Raw genomic sequence first — 21,545 nt, forward strand, 5'->3', positions numbered from 1 at the left:
CGAGCTTTCAGAAAACTTGCCTTGAGGCCATTTTTGGATCATGCCTGCTTCCCACCACACTAAGCTTGACAGATCTAAGAACCTCTTGGACATGAGTCACGTTTTGTATTTTGTAATAGAATTATTTACTTGTATTCATGAGCACCCTTCCTTCTCTGTCTTGATCTTTGTGGTTGATTATGCTGCCTGCCACATGGATACTTTGAAATCTAGTCTTTCATTCTAAAAACAGGTTTAGGCTGGGTGTATGTGAAAGGAAATGTGAATAATACAAATTGGAGGTCGTGTAGCGAGCGGTAGATGCTCACACATACTTTCACTCATCTCTTGTTGCAGAGCGGGGGAAACGTATGGAGCAGCTTATTACCAGTCACATGAAGATGACCCTAGAAGTGAAGAGAGTGTGCTGTGAAAGCCAGAAGGAGCTCTCTGTGTTTGGGAGGGACAGCAAGTCCAGCGCTGTTGCAAGGAGCTCTTTGGAGATCCACCAGCCTTGTGAGGAGAGTCAGAGAACGTCAGAAGCACGAAGATAACGTGGCCTTGTTCAAGTGCTCCTGCTGACCACAGGAAACTTCTTTGAGGTTGGCACCCTCCTACAGCACAGCCACCGTTTCCCTTGAAAACTGTTTTACCTCCCTTTAGATGTTCAGCAAATGGAGACCACACCTTTCCGTGTGTCTTCTGCCAACACTACAGCTGGTGTCTTTGCTAAGCCCCCACACAAGTTTCCGCCCGCCCCGCGATCAGGTGTTGAGTCTCAACTCTTAGGGATGTAAGTGTGTTAGAACACATTCTCTCTTGTGCATGTGCCAGGCCACTTGGTCATGCCATTCGTCATGAAAGAGCTTGATTGCAGCTTGCTTTACTTTGATATGATAAAAATTCTTTCCCTCTGATATATACTACAAAAACCGAATGTGCTACAAGGTGGCGAGCTCTTTGGAAAAGGCAAACTCAGATTTGCAGCACGTGTTTTGAGGATAGCTTGTGATGAAGTAAAAATTAGAAGAGAAAAGCATTTTCGAGATATATATCCATAAACTACATGTAGCTAAGGAAAGTTAAGTCAAGGATGTTATGTGTACTACAATTTTTGCTGTTTGTACCTAAAAGCATTTGCAAGCAAAACTCTACTACCAAGTAGCCCTTTCAGGCTACAGAAAGAGCAAAGAGGATTGCCAGACAATCATGTAACACTACGGCATCTGGGGGCAAACAGCATTGAAAACACTCACACACTGCATAGGTACTCCATTTATTGGGTGTATTTCTATTCCACTAATCTTGTCACAGTACAGATTAAGCTTTTCAAGTGCCTTTTTTTCCTTTAAATACAAGATCTTCTTAGCTTAACTTGGATTTCAGTGTTTATTTTCCAGATTCAGTAATAAATCAAAAATGATAGACATTACAGTTCAGTGTAGAAAAAGCAGTTCTCTTCCCCACCAAAGCCATCTGCTGCTTTCCCTTAGCGGCCAAAAATATGGAATCCATACTTTTCTGAGATTTCAGTATCTACTGTGCCATTTCAGAGTTGTCCTCTCAAAGGTGAGAGATGCTCCTCACAATCTGATTCCCTCTCCCCATCATACATCAGCATACATTCCATTGATCAAGTAATCCAGCCTGGTATAATGCCTTTTCTGAAGAGATTCGTGTATTTTCTTCCCTGTCAGTGCAATAACTAGCAACAAGAATATGACCCCAAAAAGCAAAGCTGCTATAAGGCTGCTTTTTTCTCCCAGCTGAACGACACCTTTCGCTCTCAGAAAACTCTCTGGCAGGTAGCTTTCTGAATCAGATGGGTCATAACCCTGAGGGTCGTTCTGGAAAGATGATGTGGGGGAATCACTAGTAGACAGAGTGAAACCTGAAAAGGAGAGGAGGGTAACGTGGCTGATATTGTTGGAAGAGACAACTGTTGGCTCTGGAGGGGTGGCTGGAGTTCTTAGCCCTGAGGGGGTGGCAGCAGATCTGGAACTCGTGGCTACCCACTTGGTTGCAGAAATAGAAGCAGAAGTTGTGGGACTGGGAAGAGGAGCAGCAGGAACAGCGACGCTGGAGGCAGGGATACGAGGTTTGGCTCTAGCGGTCGCAGCAGGCGGAAAGGCAGCTGTGGTGATGGTGGTGGTGGTGGCAGTAGTAGCTTTAGCACCACCAGGATGCTGAGAGGTTGTATGAGATGCCAGATGGGTGGCAGTTGTAGGCAGAGGAATACGAGCAGTACTGCTGGGTTCAGGAGCGGTAGAGCGAGCGGTGGGGGACAAAGCAGGGGGGGTTCCCATTCCAACAGGAGAAGACGTGTTTGGCGGCAGGTTAATCCCTTTCTGACTTGGGATGGGGTCTAAGCTCTCGGGATGTTTTGCCCCCTGAGATTCAGGCAAACCTGTATGAAATTCAAGGCTGTCTAAATGTTTGACCACGTGGTTAAGGAGCTCGGATGCCTGATGGAAGACAGACTGTTGCAGAGCAGCGGTACGGTTCTGATGGCTAGTCTGACTGCGAGAAGGAAAGTCTCCAGTATCCGAAGACAAAGAATAGCCATTTGAAGAAAAGTCCTCGCTTTTGAAGGATGTGTCCTCTGGAACATGGGTGTCTGGAAAAGAAAGGGAATACCAGTATTTAATTATTAAATCTATTTTTGACTAACAGAGACTTACTCTTATTTGTAGTTCTTAGTAAGAGAGATGTAAGGGGGCTCCCCAAAGTACTAATGAAACTGAGGCATCGAGTTCTTCCTTTCTTTAAAATATGGTGAGTGAAACTGAGGCATCAAGTTCTTCCTTTCTTTAAAATATGGTGAGTGACTTTTAAATTCTGTGTCATAAGACCTGTCAGTCTCAAGACTGGGCCCCCCAGACCCTGACTGACACTTCTTACAGAATTCACCTGTGCAGAGCAAGCATCCCGATACAATTGTTTTATACTCATATTTCATGCAGGTATTTTATTTAGCAGCGCAATGCACAGTAAGTAAGTAGGCCTGTTGCCTTTAAACCATTCTCAGCCTCTGTCAATTGAGAAGTAGGTACTATCAACCTCACTCTCTGTCAGATGTACACATTTCCACCTAGAAAAGGTTATTATATACTCCCCTTTCTTGTAATATCCAAGCAGCCTGTGATTGTTTGATACAATTCAATTCACATAACGAAAATTCTCTTAAGATACGAGTTGGCAATAGTAATCCATTTTAGAGACCATTTTATAGGTGTGCTGATTTGTAGGTGAGACCTGAGCTCCCTACTGCCGTGTCAGAAGAAAGACACTGCTCCAAGAGCCTCTGAGGTATTTGCAGTGAAGGCCTCCCTAAGAAGCAGACTGCACTTGATCACTTCTGCAGAGGCTGATACGGACTGCTGGCAAACCAGGGGGGTCAACGTTATTTAATAGGATTTGGAAGCAGGGCAAAAACATTATGTGAGAGAAATTCCATAAAATGGATAATCCAAGCAGCTACCTGATTCTACACGGGTGTTATAGAGACTCTGGGTGAGCAGAAGCTCTGGGAAGACTGGCTGTTATTGTTCATTATGTATCCATGCATTTATATATATATTTGTGTGTGTGTGTGTATATAATCATTATCGTTCAGTTGCCACACAGAACATTTAAAGGGGAACATCCTCTCAAGCAGTCCTGACTCTCACTCATCTGTTGTTTTTTTTTTCATAGGAGTAAAGAGGTTTGTTAACTGCACTGGAATTGAAATAAATAACAAAAAGTCCATGACATTTTCATTGTCACTTTTTTCTCACGTAGGAATCTAGAGCGACTTCTTTCAGTCTTATTACACATGCAATGAAGCCTACCTGACTCCTCTTTCAATATATATTTCCAAGCCTTAAGACTCTACAAAAAAATGAAATGTAAAAAAAAAAAGCCACCCCAAAACCAAAAACCAAACCAAACCAAAAAACCTGGCAATGCTTTAAACAAGAGCACAGCAAATACTTCATTTGAATCGTAGGCACCGATTTTTATCCGAACCTTCCCGTCAGGCACCAGCTTGTGAGCAAAGTAAGATCCTAAGGGGAGATAATCCAACCACAAGGTGTAACTTAGAGAAAAGCCAGGCTCTGTTTTTAGAGAGTGGCTTTAAATAACAAAATGTTCGGGTATTAGAGAATCAGAGACTGTGTGGCCCAAGACGCCCAAACTCTCAGCTGCTTCTGCAGCTCTACACCCATTTCCACTCCAGCGAGGAAAGGGCCTGTCCCCACCACGGGGTCTGTCCCCAGCTCACGTGTTGCCTGGTCCCGATGCAGCCCCACGGACACCTCCCCCCTGTGCGCTTCAACAAATGGCGGATGGAATCACAGAATGGTTTGGGTTCGATGCAGCCCCACGGACACCTCCCCCCGTGTGCTTCAACAAACGGCGGGTAGAATCAGAGAATGGTTTGGGTTGGAAGGGATCTTCAAGATCATCCAGTTCCAACCCCCTGCCCTGGGCAGGGACACCTCCCACCAGACCAGGTTGCTCCAAGCCCCATCCAGCCTGGCCTTGAACCCCTCCAGGGATGGGGCAGCCACAGCTTCTCTGGGCAACCTGGGCCAGTGTCTCACCACCCTCACAGCAAAGAATTTCTTCCTGAGATCTGATCTGAATCTTTTTTCTTCCAATTTAAAACCGTTTCCCCTTGTCCTTTCATTACACCTCCTGGCAAAGAGTCCCTCCCCAGCTCTTCTCTAGGCCCCCTTCAGGTATTGAAAGGCCGCTATAAGGTCTCCCCGGAGCCTTCTCTTCTCCAGGCTGAACAACCCCAGCTCCCTCAGCCTGTCTCCATAGCAGAGCTGCTCCATCCCTCTGACCATCTCCATGGCCCTCTGCTGCACCTGTTCCAGCCGGTCCATGTCCCTTCTGTGTTGAGGACTCCAGAGCTGGACACAGAGCTCCAGGTGGGGTCTCACGAGTGCAGAGCAGAGGGGCAGAATCACCCCTCATGACCTGCTGGCCACACTTCTCCTGATGCAGCCCAGGATGGGGTTGGCTCTCTGGGCTGCCAGCGCGCACTGCCGGCTCATGGTGAGCTTCTCATCCAGAAGCACTCCCAAGGCCTTCTCCTCAGGGCTGCTCTCCAGCCATTCTCCACCCAACCTGTATTTGTGCCTGGGGTTGCCACGTCCCAGGTGCAGGACCCTGCACTTGGCTCGGTTGAACTTCATGCAATTGGCACGAGCCCACCTCTCGTGGATGTAGCGTGACAGCTCCCAATCTCTTGCAGCAGGCTCTGTCATCTCCAGCCCTGGGCAACAGCTGGACAAGCCTGGAGCGTGGATGTAGCGTGACAGCTCCCAATCTCTAGCAGCATGCTCTGTCATCTCCAGCCCGCTCCCCTGGGCAACAGCTGGACAAGCCTGGAGCGTTCACGCAGCGTCCAAAGGATGGATGAAGGATGAAGGAAGCAGAGGGGGGCTTTGTGACGAGTCCCGTACAGAAGCTAAGTATCACTGCTACTCTGCAGCACTCATTAATTAACCTAACTGCCTGCATTAACCAACTCTACCCCACATTTTCAGCACCAAACATTGATTTTCTAGGACTCTTGGTCTCCCTTTTAGACTACAAGGTCCCAAATGCAATTGCCCAAAGCTGTCACACGTGAGGAACAACTGGGGTAGGGTAGATAGGCTTGTTGGTAAGAAAGAAAAAGGGCACTACACAAGTCAAACTTTAAAAAGAGATTAACCAAAGTGGTCCTGATCTCAAATCCAGTAAGCTGCATTAAAAACCAAACTTCAGGTTGTCACTCTTAAAAAACAAACTAAGCACCTAGTGAGCCTACTTTGCTAAAACCCACCAGTCTTGCCTGGGTATCTTAGTGGGGTGGAGAAAGCATGCGCCATAAAAGTACAGAAACAGCAGAAACCAGAAATGTTAGTTATTTTTTAACAATAGGTCTTTGCAACTGGGACCAGGAAATGTTTTACTTCCCAAGCCATAGATTGTTTCCATTAGTTAGAACCACAAACATAGTTAAGAAAAAACAAAATTTCATTACTAACATAGCATCAGTATTTTAAGATGCTTTATTACCAATAAAGTATCTTTCCCCCTTTTAGTTTGGTTTTCAGTGTAATCACATGCAGGTTCTCAGGCGAAAAAGCCAAGTTTGAAATGTTTGTCAGCACCGACACTGCTCAGGTGCCACCTTGGAAAACTTATGAGGAAAATAAGGTGAATAAGCTAGCATAATTTTTCCATAATTCAATGCTCACAGAAACTAAAAAATGCAAAATGAAAAAGAGATGTTGGATGCAATTGAATTGTTAATTGAGCATTACACTACGTAGTGTACAAAAGCACAAGTACGATTACATTTCTCGTTTCTTTGTTTGAAACCCCTTTATTCTTCTAAGGGAGAAAAAGCTGAAGAAAAGAATAGTTCTAATGATAATTTTATAGGCATGCAATTAATCTGTTGCACGTTGCTATTGCCCAATTCCTGTGCGATTGTGCTTGCACAAAAATATTTGGTAACATCACGCGAATAATCTTTCTACACATCCCACTGTCGCTCCTTGCATAGTTCCTCTCGGAAAAGTTCTCCTTTTCAGCAAAAGTTTAGTCTCTGGAAATATGAAATTTCCTCTCTCTCAAGCAGCCCCAGCGAAACCACCTTGAGAACTCACGGCACGAGGACAGTCTAATTATCAGTTTCTTATCTGAGCCGTTCAAACAGGTCCGGTGCAAGTCAATGCCAGCCAACAGGTAAGACTTGCCATTAAAGTCCCCCAGCAGATGACAGACAGCGAGGCATTTCTGAGGTGCTGCCCACGTGCCAAAAAGCATCCAACTTAGTCCCTTGGCACCTGGGCTTCAGGTTCCCTCACTGAAAGTGGAGAGCTGCCGGGCAGAAAAGGACCTGGGGGTGTTGGTCGCCTGTGGGCTGAACATGAGCCAGCAGTGTGCCCAGGTGGCCAAGAAGGCCACCAGCATCCTGGCCTGTGTCAGGAACAGCGTGGGGAGTAGGGCCTGAGAGGTGATTGTCCCCCTGTACTGGGCACTGGTGAGGCCTCACCTTGAGTACTGTGTCCAGTTTTGGGCCCCCTACCATAAAAAAGACATTGAGGTGCTGGAGCGGGTCCAGAGAAGGGCGACAAAGATGGTGAGGGGTCTGGAGCACAAGTCTTATGAGGAGAGGCTGAGGGAGCTGGGGTTATTCAGCCTGGAGAAGAGGAGGCTGAGGGGAGACCTTCTTGCTCTCTCCAACTCCCTGAAAGGAGGGTGTAGAGAGGTGGGGGTCGGTCTCTTCTCCCAAGTCACAGGCGACAGGACAAGAGGAAATGGCCTCAAGTTACGCCAGGGGAGGTTCAGGCTGGATATTAGGAAACATTTTTTCACTGAAAGGGTTCTCAGCCATTGGGATGGGCTGCCCAGGGAGGTGGTTGAGGCACCATCCCTGGAGGTGTTCAAAAGACGGGTTGATGTAGTGCTGGGAGGTATGGTTTAGTGATGGGGATGCTCCTTGTTTGTTATGTGGGTGTCTATTTTTGTCAGTTAGGTTGACGGTTGGACAAGATGATCTTTAAGGTCCCTTCCAACCTAGAAGATTCTGTGATTCTGTGAAAATAGGGATCACTATTGCCAATTACTCCACAACAGCACAGTGTTGCTCAGTGTTTCTACCTGTGTGTAGATGGTGTTCCTCAGCCCAGCACGGCTCCTTTGCATACGCAGATGGCTACCACGGCAGCGTATTTCCCTGGCTTTTAGTGATACCCTTCGGAATGATGTGCAGAAATTTTTCCTTCATGAATAGATCAAGACGGAAGCAGCTGCTTTTTGTTTTAAGCAAATGAAAATTATGAGGAGTTCCCTTAACGGGAAGGAACTTCATAAGGGTCAGGATGCTCTTCCAACCAGGAAAGATGGGCCCACACAGGAGCTCGCCACACACCTGCCCACCCATCTTGCACGAAGCAAAAGGGCAGCATTTTCAAATTACAGTGCTTGGATGAGAATGTTTTACTAAAAACGCAACCCCCAAACATTTTCTGGTCACTCCTGAAAAGTCCCGGGTGCAGAAGTCCTCTAGTGTGGGGGACCAGTGGCTCTCACTATTATTTACCTCTAGTTATCTTGTAGCTCACGTATCCTGTCGCAGGTTTCATTGGACAAGCCTCTGTGCTAGGGCAGTAAAACAGGTAGCAGTTGGGATGTGTGCTTGTCCTTTGAGCATCAAAAATCATCAGATTACACTTCTTGTCTCCTGCAAAACATGAGATATATATATATATATATTGCAGCAATAGGAACTTTTATACTTACGATAATAAGCTCTGATCTGTTAAAATAGTTTTTGCCTCGTGTGAGTAAGAGGAAAAGTACTAACATACAACATTCCTACAGGAAAAACAACCCAGGACTGCAAAAGAATGGCCCAGGGCCAATATACAAAAGGTCACACCTTCCTCTTCCCGCACAGATGAACTTGGGGAAATAACGAGTCTAATCCCTCACCCTCCCCTCCCCCATAGCGCTCTGGCACCACGTTATAGAAGAATTTCTCGCTTACAAATTGCTGATAAATCTGAAAACCTCCTCGATGCACTCCCGGGGAAGGAAATACTTACACTCTTTTCCCATCACATCCCAGGAATCTCTTGGATTGTTGCTGCTTGGGGGGGTTACTTCACCACTCTCATTTCTACTGGCTGCTGTACCTCCTACCGCTCCGAGAGCTGGATGCAGACCCCCCCACCTCAGAGAAGGGGAAGCCCTCTCATTTTTGGCCAAACCTCTGCAAAAGGTCGGTTCCTTTGTAGCGCATCCACTAAATACAGCTTCAGCCTCTGAAGGGTTGGGGGGGGGGGGGTATGGTTTAAAACTACCACTGTTCCTTTACTGCAACTACTTTCCTGAGCGCTCCGGGGCCCCGCGTTAAGATCTACCGTGGCATCTGGCGGAACAGAGCGGCAGCCGCAAGCGTGAATAAAAGGATAAATTAAGGTTTCCGTGCCGAGGACAGAGAATACCCTTGTCCCGAACAACTCGAGGAGCCATTCCCCCCGCGCCGGCTCGGGCGGTGAGGGAGCAGGATGGGCGAGAGGAGCGGGTTTACCTGGCAGCTTGTCCCCCGAGCAGCAGGCGCCAAGGCAGGCTTCGGGGCTCAGGGCGTAGAGCGGCTCGGCGCCCCGGATGCCTTTGGGCAGAGATAAGTTTATATCGATGATGGCGTCTGCTGTTCTCTCCGCCGAGCACTCTTGGCTCGGGGATGCTCTGGCCACCCAACAGGCCACCACCAGCCAGCAGAGCGGCCACCGGCGGGCGGCGGGAGGCATGGTGTCCCTCGCCTCGGGGTCCCGGCAGGGCTGGCACGTCGCCGGCTTCGGGGCGTCCCCTTAGCACGGACGTACCGGACCCTCCTCGCCCCACAACCCGGTTTCGCAGCCAGTTCTCCAGAAGCCGCCGTTGAGACGCCTCCTGTGGGGCTGGGAGGCGTTTTTTGGGGACAACTCCGGGCCCACGTCCCCTCCTCTGCCAACCGGGCCGGGCCCCGCTCCGCGGCTCAAGGACGGGAAGGCAGCGGCGGGGAACGGGGGGAGCCCCGCTCCGCCGGCACCTCCGGGAGGAGGAGGGACCGGGGGAGGCGGGTCCGGGCCGCCCTCTTTCCTTCCCTCCTTCCCTCCCTCCGGCCCGCCCGGAGCCGCAGCGGTGGTGGCCCCGCTCCTCCAGCCGCTCGCCAGCCCCGGGCGCTGCTCAGAGAATCACAGAATGGTTTGGGTTGGAAGGGACCTCAAAGATCATCGAGGTCCAACCCCCCTGCCCTGGGCAGGGACACCTCCCACCAGACCAGGTTGCTCCAAGCCCCATCCAGCCTGGCCTTGAACCCCTCCAGGGATGGGGCAGCCACAGCTTCTCTGGGCAACCTGTTCCAGTGTCTCACCACCCTCAGAGTAAAGAATTTCTTCCTGAGATCTAATCTGAATCTTTTTTCTTCCAATTTAAAACCCTTTCCCCTTGTCCTATCATTACACTTCCTGGCAAAGAGTCCTTCTCCAGCTCTTCTATAGGCCCCCTTCAGGCATTGAAAGGCCGCTATAAGGTCTCCCCGGAGCCTTCTCTTCTCCAGGCTGAACAATCCCAGCTCCCTCAGCCTGTCTCCATAGCAGAGGTGCTCCATCCCTCTGATCATCTCCGTGGCCCTCCCCTGCACCTGTTCCAGCTGGTCCATGTCCTTTCTGTGCTGAGGACTCCAGAGCTGGACACAGAGCTCCAGGTGGGGTCTCACGAGTGCAGAGCAGAGGGGTACAATCCCCTCCCTGGCCCTGCTGGCCACCCTTCTCCTGATGCAGCCCAGGATGGGGTTGGCTCTCTGGGCTGCCAGCGCGCACTGCCGGCTCATGGTGAGCTTCTCATCCACCAACACCCCCAAGGCCTTCTCCTCAGGGCTGCTCTCCAGCCAATCTCCACCCAACCTGGATTTGTGCCTGGGGTTGCCACGTCCCAGGTGCAGGACCCTGCACTTGGCTTGGTTGAACTTCATGCGAGCCTGAGCGCAAAGGAAAAGCCACCCGGTGAAACCCTTCAGGGTGGTGGTGGGTCAGGCTGGTGGGGTTCGGCTCAGCCTTCTCCAACTGTAGAGGCTGTGATGACAAGTGGTTGACCTGCACATCCTGGTCCGAATGGACATGTGCATCTTTTGATGTCTGCAGGAGCCTCTCCCAGCTCCCTGAATAATCCTGGTCGTCAAATCCTGGCAAAGCACAGGGTGTGTGCAGAACGGGAGTTGTATGGACAAGCCTGTCTGCTCCCTCAACGGCCTTAGCTTTTCCTTGGAAATTTTTCATTTCCTCTTTTTATTTTTTTTTTATTATTATTATTTTGGGGGCAGTTTAGGAGTAAAATCAGTCCAGAGAGTAAGGAGCGCAAGGAATAAAAAGTCTGTAAGATATATTCCTTCTTTTTCAGGTCTCTCATCCTTAGAGAGAAGGGTGAGAATACTATGAACATTTAGAATAATACAGTTGTCTGTAAATAAAAGACATTTTCTTTTTAGGGCTGGTTCTGAAAGACCTAGGGGCTGATTATTTTACACATTGTTAACAGGGTAGAATGGTGAAAATAGGGGGTCTGGTGGCATCTCTGGCAGACATCTGCTGTCTACTTTTAAAGAAAGCAACTTAAACCTGTTCAATATATGCATCAATGACCTGGATGAGGGGATGGAGTGTACCCTCAGCAAGTTCGCTGAGGATACAAAACTAGGAGGGGTGGCTGACACCCCAGAAGGCAGTGCCACCATCCAGCGTGACCTGAACAGGCTGGAGAGTTGGGCAGAGAGGAACCTGATATACTTCAAGAAAGGCAAGTGCAGGGTGCTGCACCTGGGGAGGAATAACCCCCTGCACCAGGACAGGTTGGGGCTGACCTACTGGAGAGCAGCTCTGAAGAGAAAGACCTAGGAGTCCTGGTGGACAACAGGATGCCCATGAGCCAGCAATGGGCCCTTGTGGCCAAGAAGGCCAAGGGCATCCTGGGGGGCATCAGGAAGAGTGTGACCAGCAGGTGGAGGGAGATCATCCTGCCCCTCTGCTCTGCCCTGGGGAGGCCCCATCTGGAGCACTGGGTCCAGTTCTGGGCTCTCCAGTTCAAGAAGGACAGGGAACTGCTGGAGAGGGTACAGCAGAGGCTACAAAGATGACTGGGGGCCTGGAGCATCTCTCTTACGAGGAGAAGCTGAGGGACTTGGGTCTTTTTAGTGTGGAGAAGAGAAGGCTGAGGGGGATCTGACCAACACCTTTAAATAAAGGGAGAGAGTCAGGAGGACGGGGCTGGTCTTCTTTCAGTGGTGCCCAGGGACAGGACAAGAGGAAATGGGCACAAACTTGAATATAAGAATTTCCACCTAAACACAAGGAGGAACTTCTTTCCTGTGAGGGTGGCAGAGCCCTGGCAGAGGCTGCCCAGGGAGGTGGTGGAGTCTCCTTCTCTGGAGACATTCAAACCCCACCTGGACACGTTCCTGTGGGACCTGCTCTGGGTGGACCTGCTCTGGCAGGGGGTTGGACTGGATGATCTCCAGAGGTCCCTTCCAACCCCATGTGATTCTGTGATTCTAAACTGAGATGGGATTTCTTGCTTCTTTGAGATCCGATGGGTACACATCCTGCTTCGTGCTGCCCTGCAGCCTGCCCGGCGGGCGCTGTGCCCGACGCCGTGGACCCAGGCCAAGGGACGGGTGGCTGACTTGTTGTTCTTCACGCCCAGCCCGGCCCCGTCTCCTTTGTTAACACAGCCGGGTGTCGGCTTTATTTGGAATGTATGTGTGGGAAGAGATCGAGCCTATCACCTCATTGCACATCCAATGGCCACTTTGGGGCAATCCCTAATGTTCCCTTGTGATTCTAGCATTCTTGGTGCTTTTTTTTTTTTTTTTTCCTGAAATTTTCAGCTGTGTTGCTTTCAGAAATTACTTATTTCTAGTTTTTTCAAAATGTAGAGGAATGCTTTTGGTAGCCAGCTTTCCCTCTTTTGGTAAACTGGTAACATTGTTTTCACTGTTAAAAGAAAAAGCTGTAAAAGAATGTAAACATGGGTTATAAACAATGGTTATGTAAACGTAAAGTGTCACCCATTACCCGTGTCACACAGTGAATTCACTATGGGACTGGATACGAAAAGCAAGCACAAACATTGCCCGTGCTGTGCCGTTAGGCAGGGTCCCAGCTGCCCCCCGCCCCTGTTTGCATAGTGCTGCTGGAAGAAGCCAAGCTGGAAGAAGCTAAAAAAATAAATGCTAAAGGTCTGGCTGGGGTGGTCATAACTGGAGGGTGAGGAAAATGGTTCTTTACTAGGACAGACAAAAAGCAAGAATTAGAGCATGCCCTGAAGTGCCAAAGTGCCACGTCTACACATTTCTTAAATACCTCCAGGTGTCGGTGTGTGTTGGTTTTCTTTTCTTTTTTCTTTTTTTTTTGGTGGTTGGACTCAATGGTCTAAAACGTCCCTTCCAACCATAAATATTCTGTGATTCTGTGACTGTTGGGATAGTGTTAAGTGTTAGGGGTGTTAGGATACTGGAAGGATAGTGAATATGGAGACCACTGTGGTGAGACCAGCAGAGGTGATCATGGGAACATGAGGAGGACAGGGTAGAAGAGACACTTTGGGATAACACCATCGCCCTGGTCCAGACACCATTGCTTCTTTTCCACCCTTCCTATCTTTTCCTTGCAGGGTGGGCACCAAACCTCCCTGGAGAGAGCAGATGCAACTCTGTCAGGCTGCTGAGGTACAGGGAAGCCAAGGTCCACCAAAAGCCATGCAGAAACCACTGCTGCTGGCTCGGAGAGAGCCAGCCTTGCCCAGCAGCTGCTGTGCTCCCCTCCCCACTGCGATGGGAAGGAGGGGAAGATGGCTGGACCCCATCAGCCCTACCTCATGGTGCTAAGTCACTAAAGATGTTTTTCTGCCTCTGCAGAGCACCTCTCTGCTTGGGAGCTGGTGCCTACAGGGTGAAACACCCGGGCGCAGAGAAGAGGAACTGCAAATATATCTATGTGGGTATTCACACTCGCGTACACTGTATGTACAGTTAACCCCCTCACCTCCAAACTAGTCATTGTAAGGCAGTCTCAGGGAGTCCACGAGTGTGGCAGTCACATTTTGTAATGCTTGGTAGCAACAGCAAGGCAAACGGGACTGTGCCCATCTGATGGGGACTGCACACCACCGTGTCACGATGCCAGGATGGGCAGGTGTTATGGTTTGAGAGAACCCATAACGATCTAGTGTCGTTTAGACAATCATTCTATCACCCAATGACCCCTCCCCAGCCAGAAAGGGGAGTCGGGGAACACAGAGAAACACAAGGGCTGAAATATAAATAGATTTAATAGACTAAGGCTAAATAATTAACAATAATACTAAAGAGCCAGTATGAATCCCAACACTGATCTAAGATATCCAAGAATTATCCCGATAAAAAAGTCTTTTGCAGGATTTGGGGGGAGGTTGTGGTGCCACCTTGTTCTCAGGGTGACAGAGGGAAATGCTACCTTTGGTGGGACAGGAAACTAACGTCACAAGGACGTGTGGGGACAGCGTTGATGAGACTCTTTAAGGTACACAGGGTCCAGCTCTTGATGAAAATCTCCTCACTGTGGAAGGGCTGAGGAGGGTTCATGGTGAGGAGCACCCACCCAGCTTGCTACCAGTCCTTCCACTGTGCTGAGCTTTCCTTTGCCTTCAAACTCAGACTTCGCTTACCTTCCAAATTATATCCAGAAACAAAAAGAATCAGGGATCTTGGGGATATTAACACCAACGTTACTAATGATTGGATGGGAGCAGGGTTTGGCTGCTAGCGTTCTTATCAACGAAGATAGTGGAAAATATTACTTCCCATTCCATCTCTCAGTATAAGAAACACCTCCTTTGTCTGTCTGCTCGATGGATTTATGTCAGTCTAGGCAGCAGGGACATTGTTGGTCTGCTTTTTTGCAACTGTCACGCTCTCCAGGAGGCCCGGCTCATTTCTGGGCTCAGTGGGGCACATTCTGCTCCCTCAGTTTGTGGGTCAGCAGCGCTGGTGAAACTGCACCTCAGTCTCTGTCTGTCAAAGGGACATTTATCTTTCAGAGGACAGAAATGCCATTCATCATAATCTGCATGAAACGGAATGGCCTCTGCTGTACCAGACAGCCTCACCAGAGATTTCTGACCACTTCTCTGAAATCTACTGCCTTAAGTAGCACGTATTATCTTTCACCGGTTAAGGTAGGTTTTTCACACTTGTTAAATACTTGTTAAATATCACCTTTTCTCTTCTCTCTTTATGCAGCCTGAGCAAAAGAGGTGGCCATGTTTGCCCACAGCATGGAGAACAGCAGTGGTCCCTTTGTTCTCCCGACCTTCTTGCTCCCGCAGCAGAACAAGAGCTACCCCGAAACCTTCATCCCTCCTGCCGGCTGCGAGATGACGGAGTCGCCCCTAGGACCCAGCTCAAGCAGGAACCACACTGCCTCGCAGTATGAGCTGAGCCCGGGGGAAATTGCAGCAGCCACCATGGTCTTGGGAGTGCTGTGGCTGGTTTCTGTCTTTGGAAACTCCCTCGTTTGCTTATACCTGGCCTCAGAGCCACGAAGGCTATGTGTTATCAGGGTCAGGCAAGGCGATGTCTGCAGAGGGGATGGAAAGAAGGAAGGAGGACTGCAAGGGGCTGGCAAGCAAAGAAGGGGGCCTACTTGAAAAGAAAAGGAAACATGGGGGACTGTAAACTGAGACATTCACATTTAAAAAGAACAGGGGTTGGACTCACCTGGCAGCCCCCTGCAAACCCATAGGTCATGTTAACAGAGGACTCCTGAGCTCAGAAATTTGGGACATCCCAAGGCCAAGACAAGGTGATTGGGTCCCCTCCTAGACCTGGGCAAGGGCTCCCCATGACAACCGTGGGCAGAGGTTCTATGTTGTGTGTTGGTTTCAGTTGCCCATGGCAATCCTTCAGTTGCCTACTGGGTCACCCACAAACCTGCAGAACCTGCTGGCTTGTGGAGGATGGACTCGGCTTGACAGCTGGGCTCAACACGAGGAGCTGTGAAGAGTCAGACTTGCTGTTTGGGAGGTTCCTGACCAAGGTAGGGACATTGACCCTCTCCCCAGGTTTTCTACAGAGCATGGAGATCCTCAACAGTTGACTGCAGTAGCACCTAGTGACAGTTCAACCAACACAACCTAGAGCTCTGCTGCTGGAAATCAAAAGGCTCCCCCAACATCTCAGCTCCATGAGGATGTTTACCTCCTCCCCCAGACTTTTCCTTCTGAACTGAAACTCTGCCACTGATAAAAAAGTCTTTTGCAGGATTTGGGGGGAGGTTGTGGTGCCACCTTGTTCTCAGGGTGACAGAGGGAAATGCTACCTTTGGTGGGACAGGAAACTAACGTCACAAGGACGTGTGGGGACAGCGTTGATGAGACTCTTTAAGGTACACAGGGTCCAGCTCTTGATGAAAATCTCCTCACTGTGGAAGGGCTGAGGAGGGTTCATGGTGAGGAGCACCCACCCAGCTTGCTACCAGTCCTTCCACTGTGCTGAGCTTTCCTTTGCCTTCAAACTCAGACTTCGCTTACCTTCCAAATTATATCCAGAAACAAAAAGAATCAGGGATCTTGGGGATATTAACACCAACGTTACTAATGATTGGATGGGAGCAGGGTTTGGCTGCTAGCGTTCTTATCAACGAAGATAGTGGAAAATATTACTTCCCATTCCATCTCTCAGTATAAGAAACACCTCCTTTGTCTGTCTGCTCGATGGATTTGTGTCTGTCTAGGCAGCAGGGACATTGTTGGTCTGCTTTTTTGCAACTGTCACGCTCTCCAGGAGGCCCGGCTCATTTCTGGGCTCAGTGGGGCACATTCTGCTCCCTCAGTTTGTGGGTCAGCAGCGCTGGTGAAACTGCACCTCAGTCTCTGTCTGTCAAAGGGACATTTATCTTTCAGAGGACAGAAATGCCATTCATCATAATCTGCATGAAACGGAATGGCCTCTGCTGTACCAGACAGCCTCACCAGAGATTTCTGACCACTTCTCTGAAATCTACTGCCTTAAGTAGCACGTATTATCTTTCACCGGTTAAGGTAGGTTTTTCACACTTGTTAAATACTTGTTAAATATCACCTTTTCTCTTCTCTCTTTATGCAGCCTGAGCAAAAGAGGTGGCCATGTTTGCCCACAGCATGGAGAACAGCAGTGGTCCCTTTGTTCTCCCGACCTTCTTGCTCCCGCAGCAGAACAAGAGCTACCCCGAAACCTTCATCCCTCCTGCCGGCTGCGAGATGACGGAGTCACCCCTAGGACCCAGCTCAAGCAGGAACCACACTGCCTCGCAGTATGAGCTGAGCCCGGGGGAAATTGCAGCAGCCACCATGGTCTTGGGAGTGCTGTGGCTGGTTTCTGTCTTTGGAAACTCCCTCGTTTGCTTAGTGATCCACAGGAGCAGGAGAACACAATCCACCACCAACTATTTTGTCGTCTCCATGGCTTGTGCTGACCTTCTCATCAGTGTCACTAGCATGCCCTTCGTGCTGCTCCAGTTTACCTGGGGCAGGTGGATGCTGGGGAAGATGATATGCAAGCTGGTAAGGTACGTGCAGTACCTCACCCCTGGGGTCCAGTTATACATGCTTCTCTCTATATCTGTGGATCAATTCCATGCTACCGTCTACTCCTTGAGCTTCAAAGTGTCCAGGGAGAAAGCCAAGAAAAAGATTCTGGCTTCTTGGCAGTCCAATGTTGCTTTTGCATCACCAGTTTTCTTTTTCTATGGCTCCAACAGCAACGACCACTGCAACTTTTTTCTCCCCAGTTCTTGGGAAGAAGCCGCCTACAGTATCATCCACCTCTTGGTGGTGTTTTTGATCCCATCCATCCTCATTATCCTCTTCTACCAGAAGGTCATCAAGTACATCAGGAGAATAGGCACCTATCGCATGACTGGGACAATGACCATTGTCCCAAGAACAGAGGTGAAAACCATCAAGATGTTCTTAGTGTTAAACTCAGTGTTTTTCCTGTCCTGGCTCCCTTTTTACGTGGTACAACTGTGGCACCCGCAGGAAACAGACTACAGAAAGAGCTCCTTGGTTTTCCTGGCCATATATGTGCTCCTCTCTATATGTGTGGATCGATTCTACACTATTGTCTACCCCCTGAGCTTCAAAGTGTCCAGGGAGAAAGCCAAGAAAATGATTCTGGCCTCTTGGCTGTTTGATGCTGTCTTTGCATCACCAGTTTTCTTTTTCTATGGCTCCAACAGCGACGACCACTGCAACTTTTTCCTCCCCAGTTCTTGGGAAGGAGCCGCCTACAGTATCATCCACCTCTTGGTGGTGTTTTTGATCCCATCCATCCTCATTATCCTCTTCTACCAGAAGGTCATCAAGTACATTTGGAGAATAGGCACAGATGGCATGACTGTCAGGAGGACAATGAATATCGTCCCAAGAACAAAAGTGAAGACCATTAAGATGTTCTTAATGTTAAACTCAGTGTTTCTTCTGTCCTGGCTCCCTTTTTACGTGGTACAACTGTGGCACCCGCAGGAAACAGACTACAGAAAGAGCTCCTTGGTTTTCCTGGCCGTCACCTGGATCTCTTTCAGCTCTTCAGCCTCGAAGCCAACTCTCTACTCCGTGTACAATGCAAACTTCAGAAGAGGGATGAAAGAAACTTGTTGCATGTCCGCCATGAAATATTACAGAACCAACGTATACACCATCACCACCAGTTCCAGGATAGCCAAAAAGAATCACGTTGGGATCGCAGAAATCCCAGCTCCAGCCAAAACTGTCACCAAAGACTCCATCTATGATGCTTTTAACAGAGAAGCAAAGGAAAAAAAGCTTGCCTGGCCAATTCAGTCTAACCCCCCAAACACACCTGTCTAGTTGGTTTCATTGCTTTGAAAATTTATGACGCACCCCTGAACAAGGAGCTTTCTCTCGGTTTTGAACCAATGTATATTTGCATCTTTTTAACACAACTTTTAGGGAAGAAAAAAAGATGGTTTATTTTATTAAATGCGTTGATTTTAATGTGTCTGGCCTATTTCGTTTCAGTTACCTTCTGCTTTGTGGAACCACTCTCCCTGAATCACAAGCATAACTTTCTTACAGACCAGAAAAGCCCTTACCCTGTCAGTACGTCGGGAAAAAGGGAAAGGAAAAACTCTGCTTTTTATAATCCCCGTCCATTGGCCACCATGTAGAAATGCATAAATCCACTCAAAGCCACCTGTACTTCTTTCCTTTATACCCCTGTGAATACTGTTGCACTGGGGTTTTCCCTCTCGTCCAGACCCCACGGGTACGATGTCCACACCTGGGCAAGGCTGGTGTAACTCTGAGCCCACTGACACCGGTGGTGAAATCCCTCTGCCCTGGTAGGGCCGGCACTGAACGCTTTTGCATCCTCAGCATCACGCCTCTCCAGAGGTCTCGTGGTCCAAACCGCCTGAGAAAAGTCCTCCCCGTGCTCTTGCCCTCTCCACCTCCTCTGGAGCTGCTTCTGCACCCAGCCAGAAGCTGAGGGTGGGCACGGCCTGGGAGGAGACCTGCTGATCAAAAGGGGTCATGGCTGTACCAGGCACCCAGGGACTCCTCACCTGTTAAATTCCCTGTGTCTCCTGGCCTGAGTCACTTCTTCTGAGGTACGGCTGTGCCACCTGCAGCAAATAGTGGGTTTTTCCAAACATGAGCAGGAAAACGAGCTCTGCAGTCACACGCTCATCCGACAGCATCCTCCTCGGGTGCATGTTGAATAGGTCCCTACCAGGCACCCCAGAGGGGACAAGCTGGCAGGGAGCTGTGGCTGCAGGTGGAGCCAAGCTCCTGCTGCTATTTCTCTGCCAGCGCAGTGAGAAAAAGAATCCAAGAGGCCTGGCCTGGGGCCTTGCTGCTGATGGGCAGGGGAACGGCACCAGATTGATGGACAACCTCAAACGACATTGTGGCAAGGCCTGGCTAGGCTGCAGTCACTGGACTTTATGTGACTTCAATTGTGTGCGTGTGCCCAGGTGGCCAAGAAGGCCACCAGCATCCTGGCCTGTGTCAGGAACAGTGTGGGGAGTAGGGCCCGAGAGGTGATGGTCCCCCTGTACTGGGCACTGGTGAGGCCCCACCTTCATTACTGTGTCCAGTTTTGGGCCCCTCACCACAAAAAAGACATTGAGGTGCTGGAGCGGGTCCAGAGAAGGGCAACGAAGATGGTGAGGGGTCTGGAGCACAAGTCTTGTGAGGAGAGGCTGAGGGAGCTGGGGTTATTCAGCCTGGAGAAGAGGAGGCTGAGGGGAGACCTTCTCGCGCTCTATAACCACCTGAAGGGGGGTGTAGAGAAGCGGGGGCCGGTCTCTTCTCCCAAGCCACAGGAGATAGGACAAGGGGAAATGGCCTCAAGTTGCGCCAGGGGAGGTTTAGATTGGATATTAGGAAACATTTCTTCATGGAAAGGGTTCTCAGCCATTGGAATGGGCTGCCCAGGGAGGTGGTTGAGGCACCATCCCTGGAGGTGTTCAAAAGACGGGTTGATGTAGTGCTGGGAGATAGGGTTTAGTTGATGGTGTTGCTTTTTGTTTGTTGTGTGGGTGGTTTTTTTTGTCAGAGGTAGATTGATGGTTGGACTAGATGATCTTTAAGGTCCCTTCCAACCTAGAGGGCTCTATGATTCTATGATTCTATATTGCAGATTAGGAACTCAAGTGTGCAAACTGAACTGCGCCAACAGCAGTTTGTTCTTCCCCCCAGATAACTACATTTCTTTCACACTATGATACTGGAGATATTCAAGGTGAGGCTCGATGAGGCCCTGGGCAACCTGGTCTAGTTGGGGGTGTCCCTGCTGACTGTGGGGAGGTTGGACTAGATGGCCTTTGGAGGTGCCTTCCAGCCTGGACAATTCTATGATTCTATTTATTTATTATTTTGGCAGGAATCAAGCAGCTGTTCAGAGAGTCGAAAGGCAGGCCTATTATTATCAGGGTGCAGAAGCAGCCGGTACAGCCTGCAGCTGGTGAAAGGTGGTGTTGGATTGGGATTGTCTTCCCATGGTCTCGGTCTCAGCGAAAGCTGTAAGATGCAGTTCTTGTGAGATAGGGGCCTTATATTCGTGTCAACTTAAATTATCGGGGGCAATTAGCAAAGGCAGCCAAGAGAAAGGGGGCCGAGTTGGGTGCAGAGATTTCAATGAGGCTGGGCATCACGTGTGGGCAGAGAATGGGCTCGTTCAGAAGCCAGTGCCCCCCAGCCCTGCTCCCTGTGCACAGACGATTCTGTCACAGACTCACAGAATCTTCTGGGTTGGAAGGGACCTCAAAGATCATCTTGTCCAACCGTCAACCTAATTTTGACAAAAATAAACACCCACACAACAAACAAGGAGCAACCCCATCACTAAACCATACCTCCCAGCACTACATCAACCTGTCTTTTGAACACCTCCAGGGATGGGGCCTCAACCACCTCCCTGGGCAGCCCATCCCAATGGCTGAGAACCCTTTTGGTGAAAAAATTTTTCCTAATATCCAGCCTGAACCTCCCCTGGCGTAACTTGAGGCCATTTCCTCTCGTCCTGTCGCCTGTGACTTGGGAGAAGAGACCGACCCCCACCTCTCTACACCCTCCTTTCAGGGAGTTGTAGAGAGCAATAAGGTCTCCCCTCAGCCTCCTCTTCTCCAGGCTGAATAACCCCAGCTCCCTCAGCCTCTCCTCAGAGCGTGGCCCAGGCCACCCAACAAAGGGTGTCTTTATTGGGCGCTCCGCCACTCAGACCCGGCCCTTTGGGGTGTGGCGGGTTTGCCCGAGCACAGAAAAATTAATATCCGTCATTAAAAAAATAAGCAGATCAGCGCTGTTTTGCACCCACACCCCCCAAAGCTCCCCTCCCCCTGCGCTCGGGCCTCCCCGCGGGCTGAGGCCAGGCCCGGGCCCCGCCTCGGGCCGTGGGCGGAGGGGAGAGGTCTCCACGCTCGCAGCCGCCACCCCCCCCTCGCTTCCCGCCGCCTCCCGGCCGCCGCCTCGGCCTCTCCGCGCAGCCCCGC

The 21,545-nt window shown here is 49.8% G+C and overlaps 2 protein-coding genes across 3 annotated transcripts; one reads left to right on the top strand and one right to left on the bottom strand.

Annotated features, from left to right (window-relative positions):
• Positions 1 to 1,239: 1,239 nt before the first annotated feature.
• Positions 1,240 to 9,575, bottom strand: MANSC1 (MANSC domain containing 1). 2 transcript variants are annotated; one of them, XM_014959282.1, is made up of 3 exons: positions 9,068 to 9,575; positions 8,075 to 8,215; positions 1,240 to 2,596 (listed from the first exon to the last, which is right to left on the bottom strand). In XM_014959282.1, exons 1-3 carry the CDS (start codon positions 9,285 to 9,287, stop codon positions 1,587 to 1,589), a joined length of 1,371 nt encoding a protein of 456 aa, XP_014814768.1. In that variant the 5' UTR covers positions 9,288 to 9,575; the 3' UTR covers positions 1,240 to 1,586. The 2 variants fall into 2 exon arrangements, with proteins under 2 accessions (XP_014814768.1, XP_014814769.1); XM_014959283.1 differs by lacking the exon at positions 9,068 to 9,575 and adding an exon at positions 8,580 to 8,621.
• Positions 9,576 to 15,474: 5,899 nt separating this feature from the next.
• LOC106898153 (probable G-protein coupled receptor 19) lies at positions 15,475 to 18,457 on the top strand. The gene is made up of 3 exons (XM_014959253.1): positions 15,475 to 15,587; positions 16,655 to 17,126; positions 17,583 to 18,457. Exons 2-3 carry the CDS (start codon positions 16,675 to 16,677, stop codon positions 18,397 to 18,399), a joined length of 1,269 nt encoding a protein of 422 aa, XP_014814739.1. The 5' UTR covers positions 15,475 to 15,587; positions 16,655 to 16,674; the 3' UTR covers positions 18,400 to 18,457.
• Positions 18,458 to 21,545: the final 3,088 nt, after the last annotated feature.

This window comes from Calidris pugnax, unplaced genomic scaffold, assembly GCF_001431845.1.
Source record: "Calidris pugnax isolate Ruff unplaced genomic scaffold, ASM143184v1 scaffold298, whole genome shotgun sequence".
Lineage (NCBI taxonomy): Eukaryota > Metazoa > Chordata > Aves > Charadriiformes > Scolopacidae > Calidris > Calidris pugnax.

Excerpts from the sequence above, each read along its gene's own strand:
- MANSC1 (XM_014959282.1), bottom strand. The coding sequence starts at position 9,287 with ATGCCTCCCGCCGCCCGCCGGTGGCCGCTCTGCTGGCTGGTGGTGGCC. Across the intron at positions 8,216-9,067 it reads CTCGGGGGACAAGCTGCCAG|GAGACAAGAAGTGTAATCTG; the intron begins GTAAACCCGCTC and ends CATGTTTTGCAG. Across the intron at positions 2,597-8,074 it reads GAGCTACAAGATAACTAGAG|ACACCCATGTTCCAGAGGAC; the intron begins GTAAATAATAGT and ends TTTCTTTTCCAG.
- LOC106898153 (XM_014959253.1), top strand. The coding sequence starts at position 16,675 with ATGTTTGCCCACAGCATGGAGAACAGCAGTGGTCCCTTTGTTCTCCCG. Across the intron at positions 17,127-17,582 it reads TACCTCACCCCTGGGGTCCA|AAAGAGCTCCTTGGTTTTCC; the intron begins GTTATACATGCT and ends AACAGACTACAG.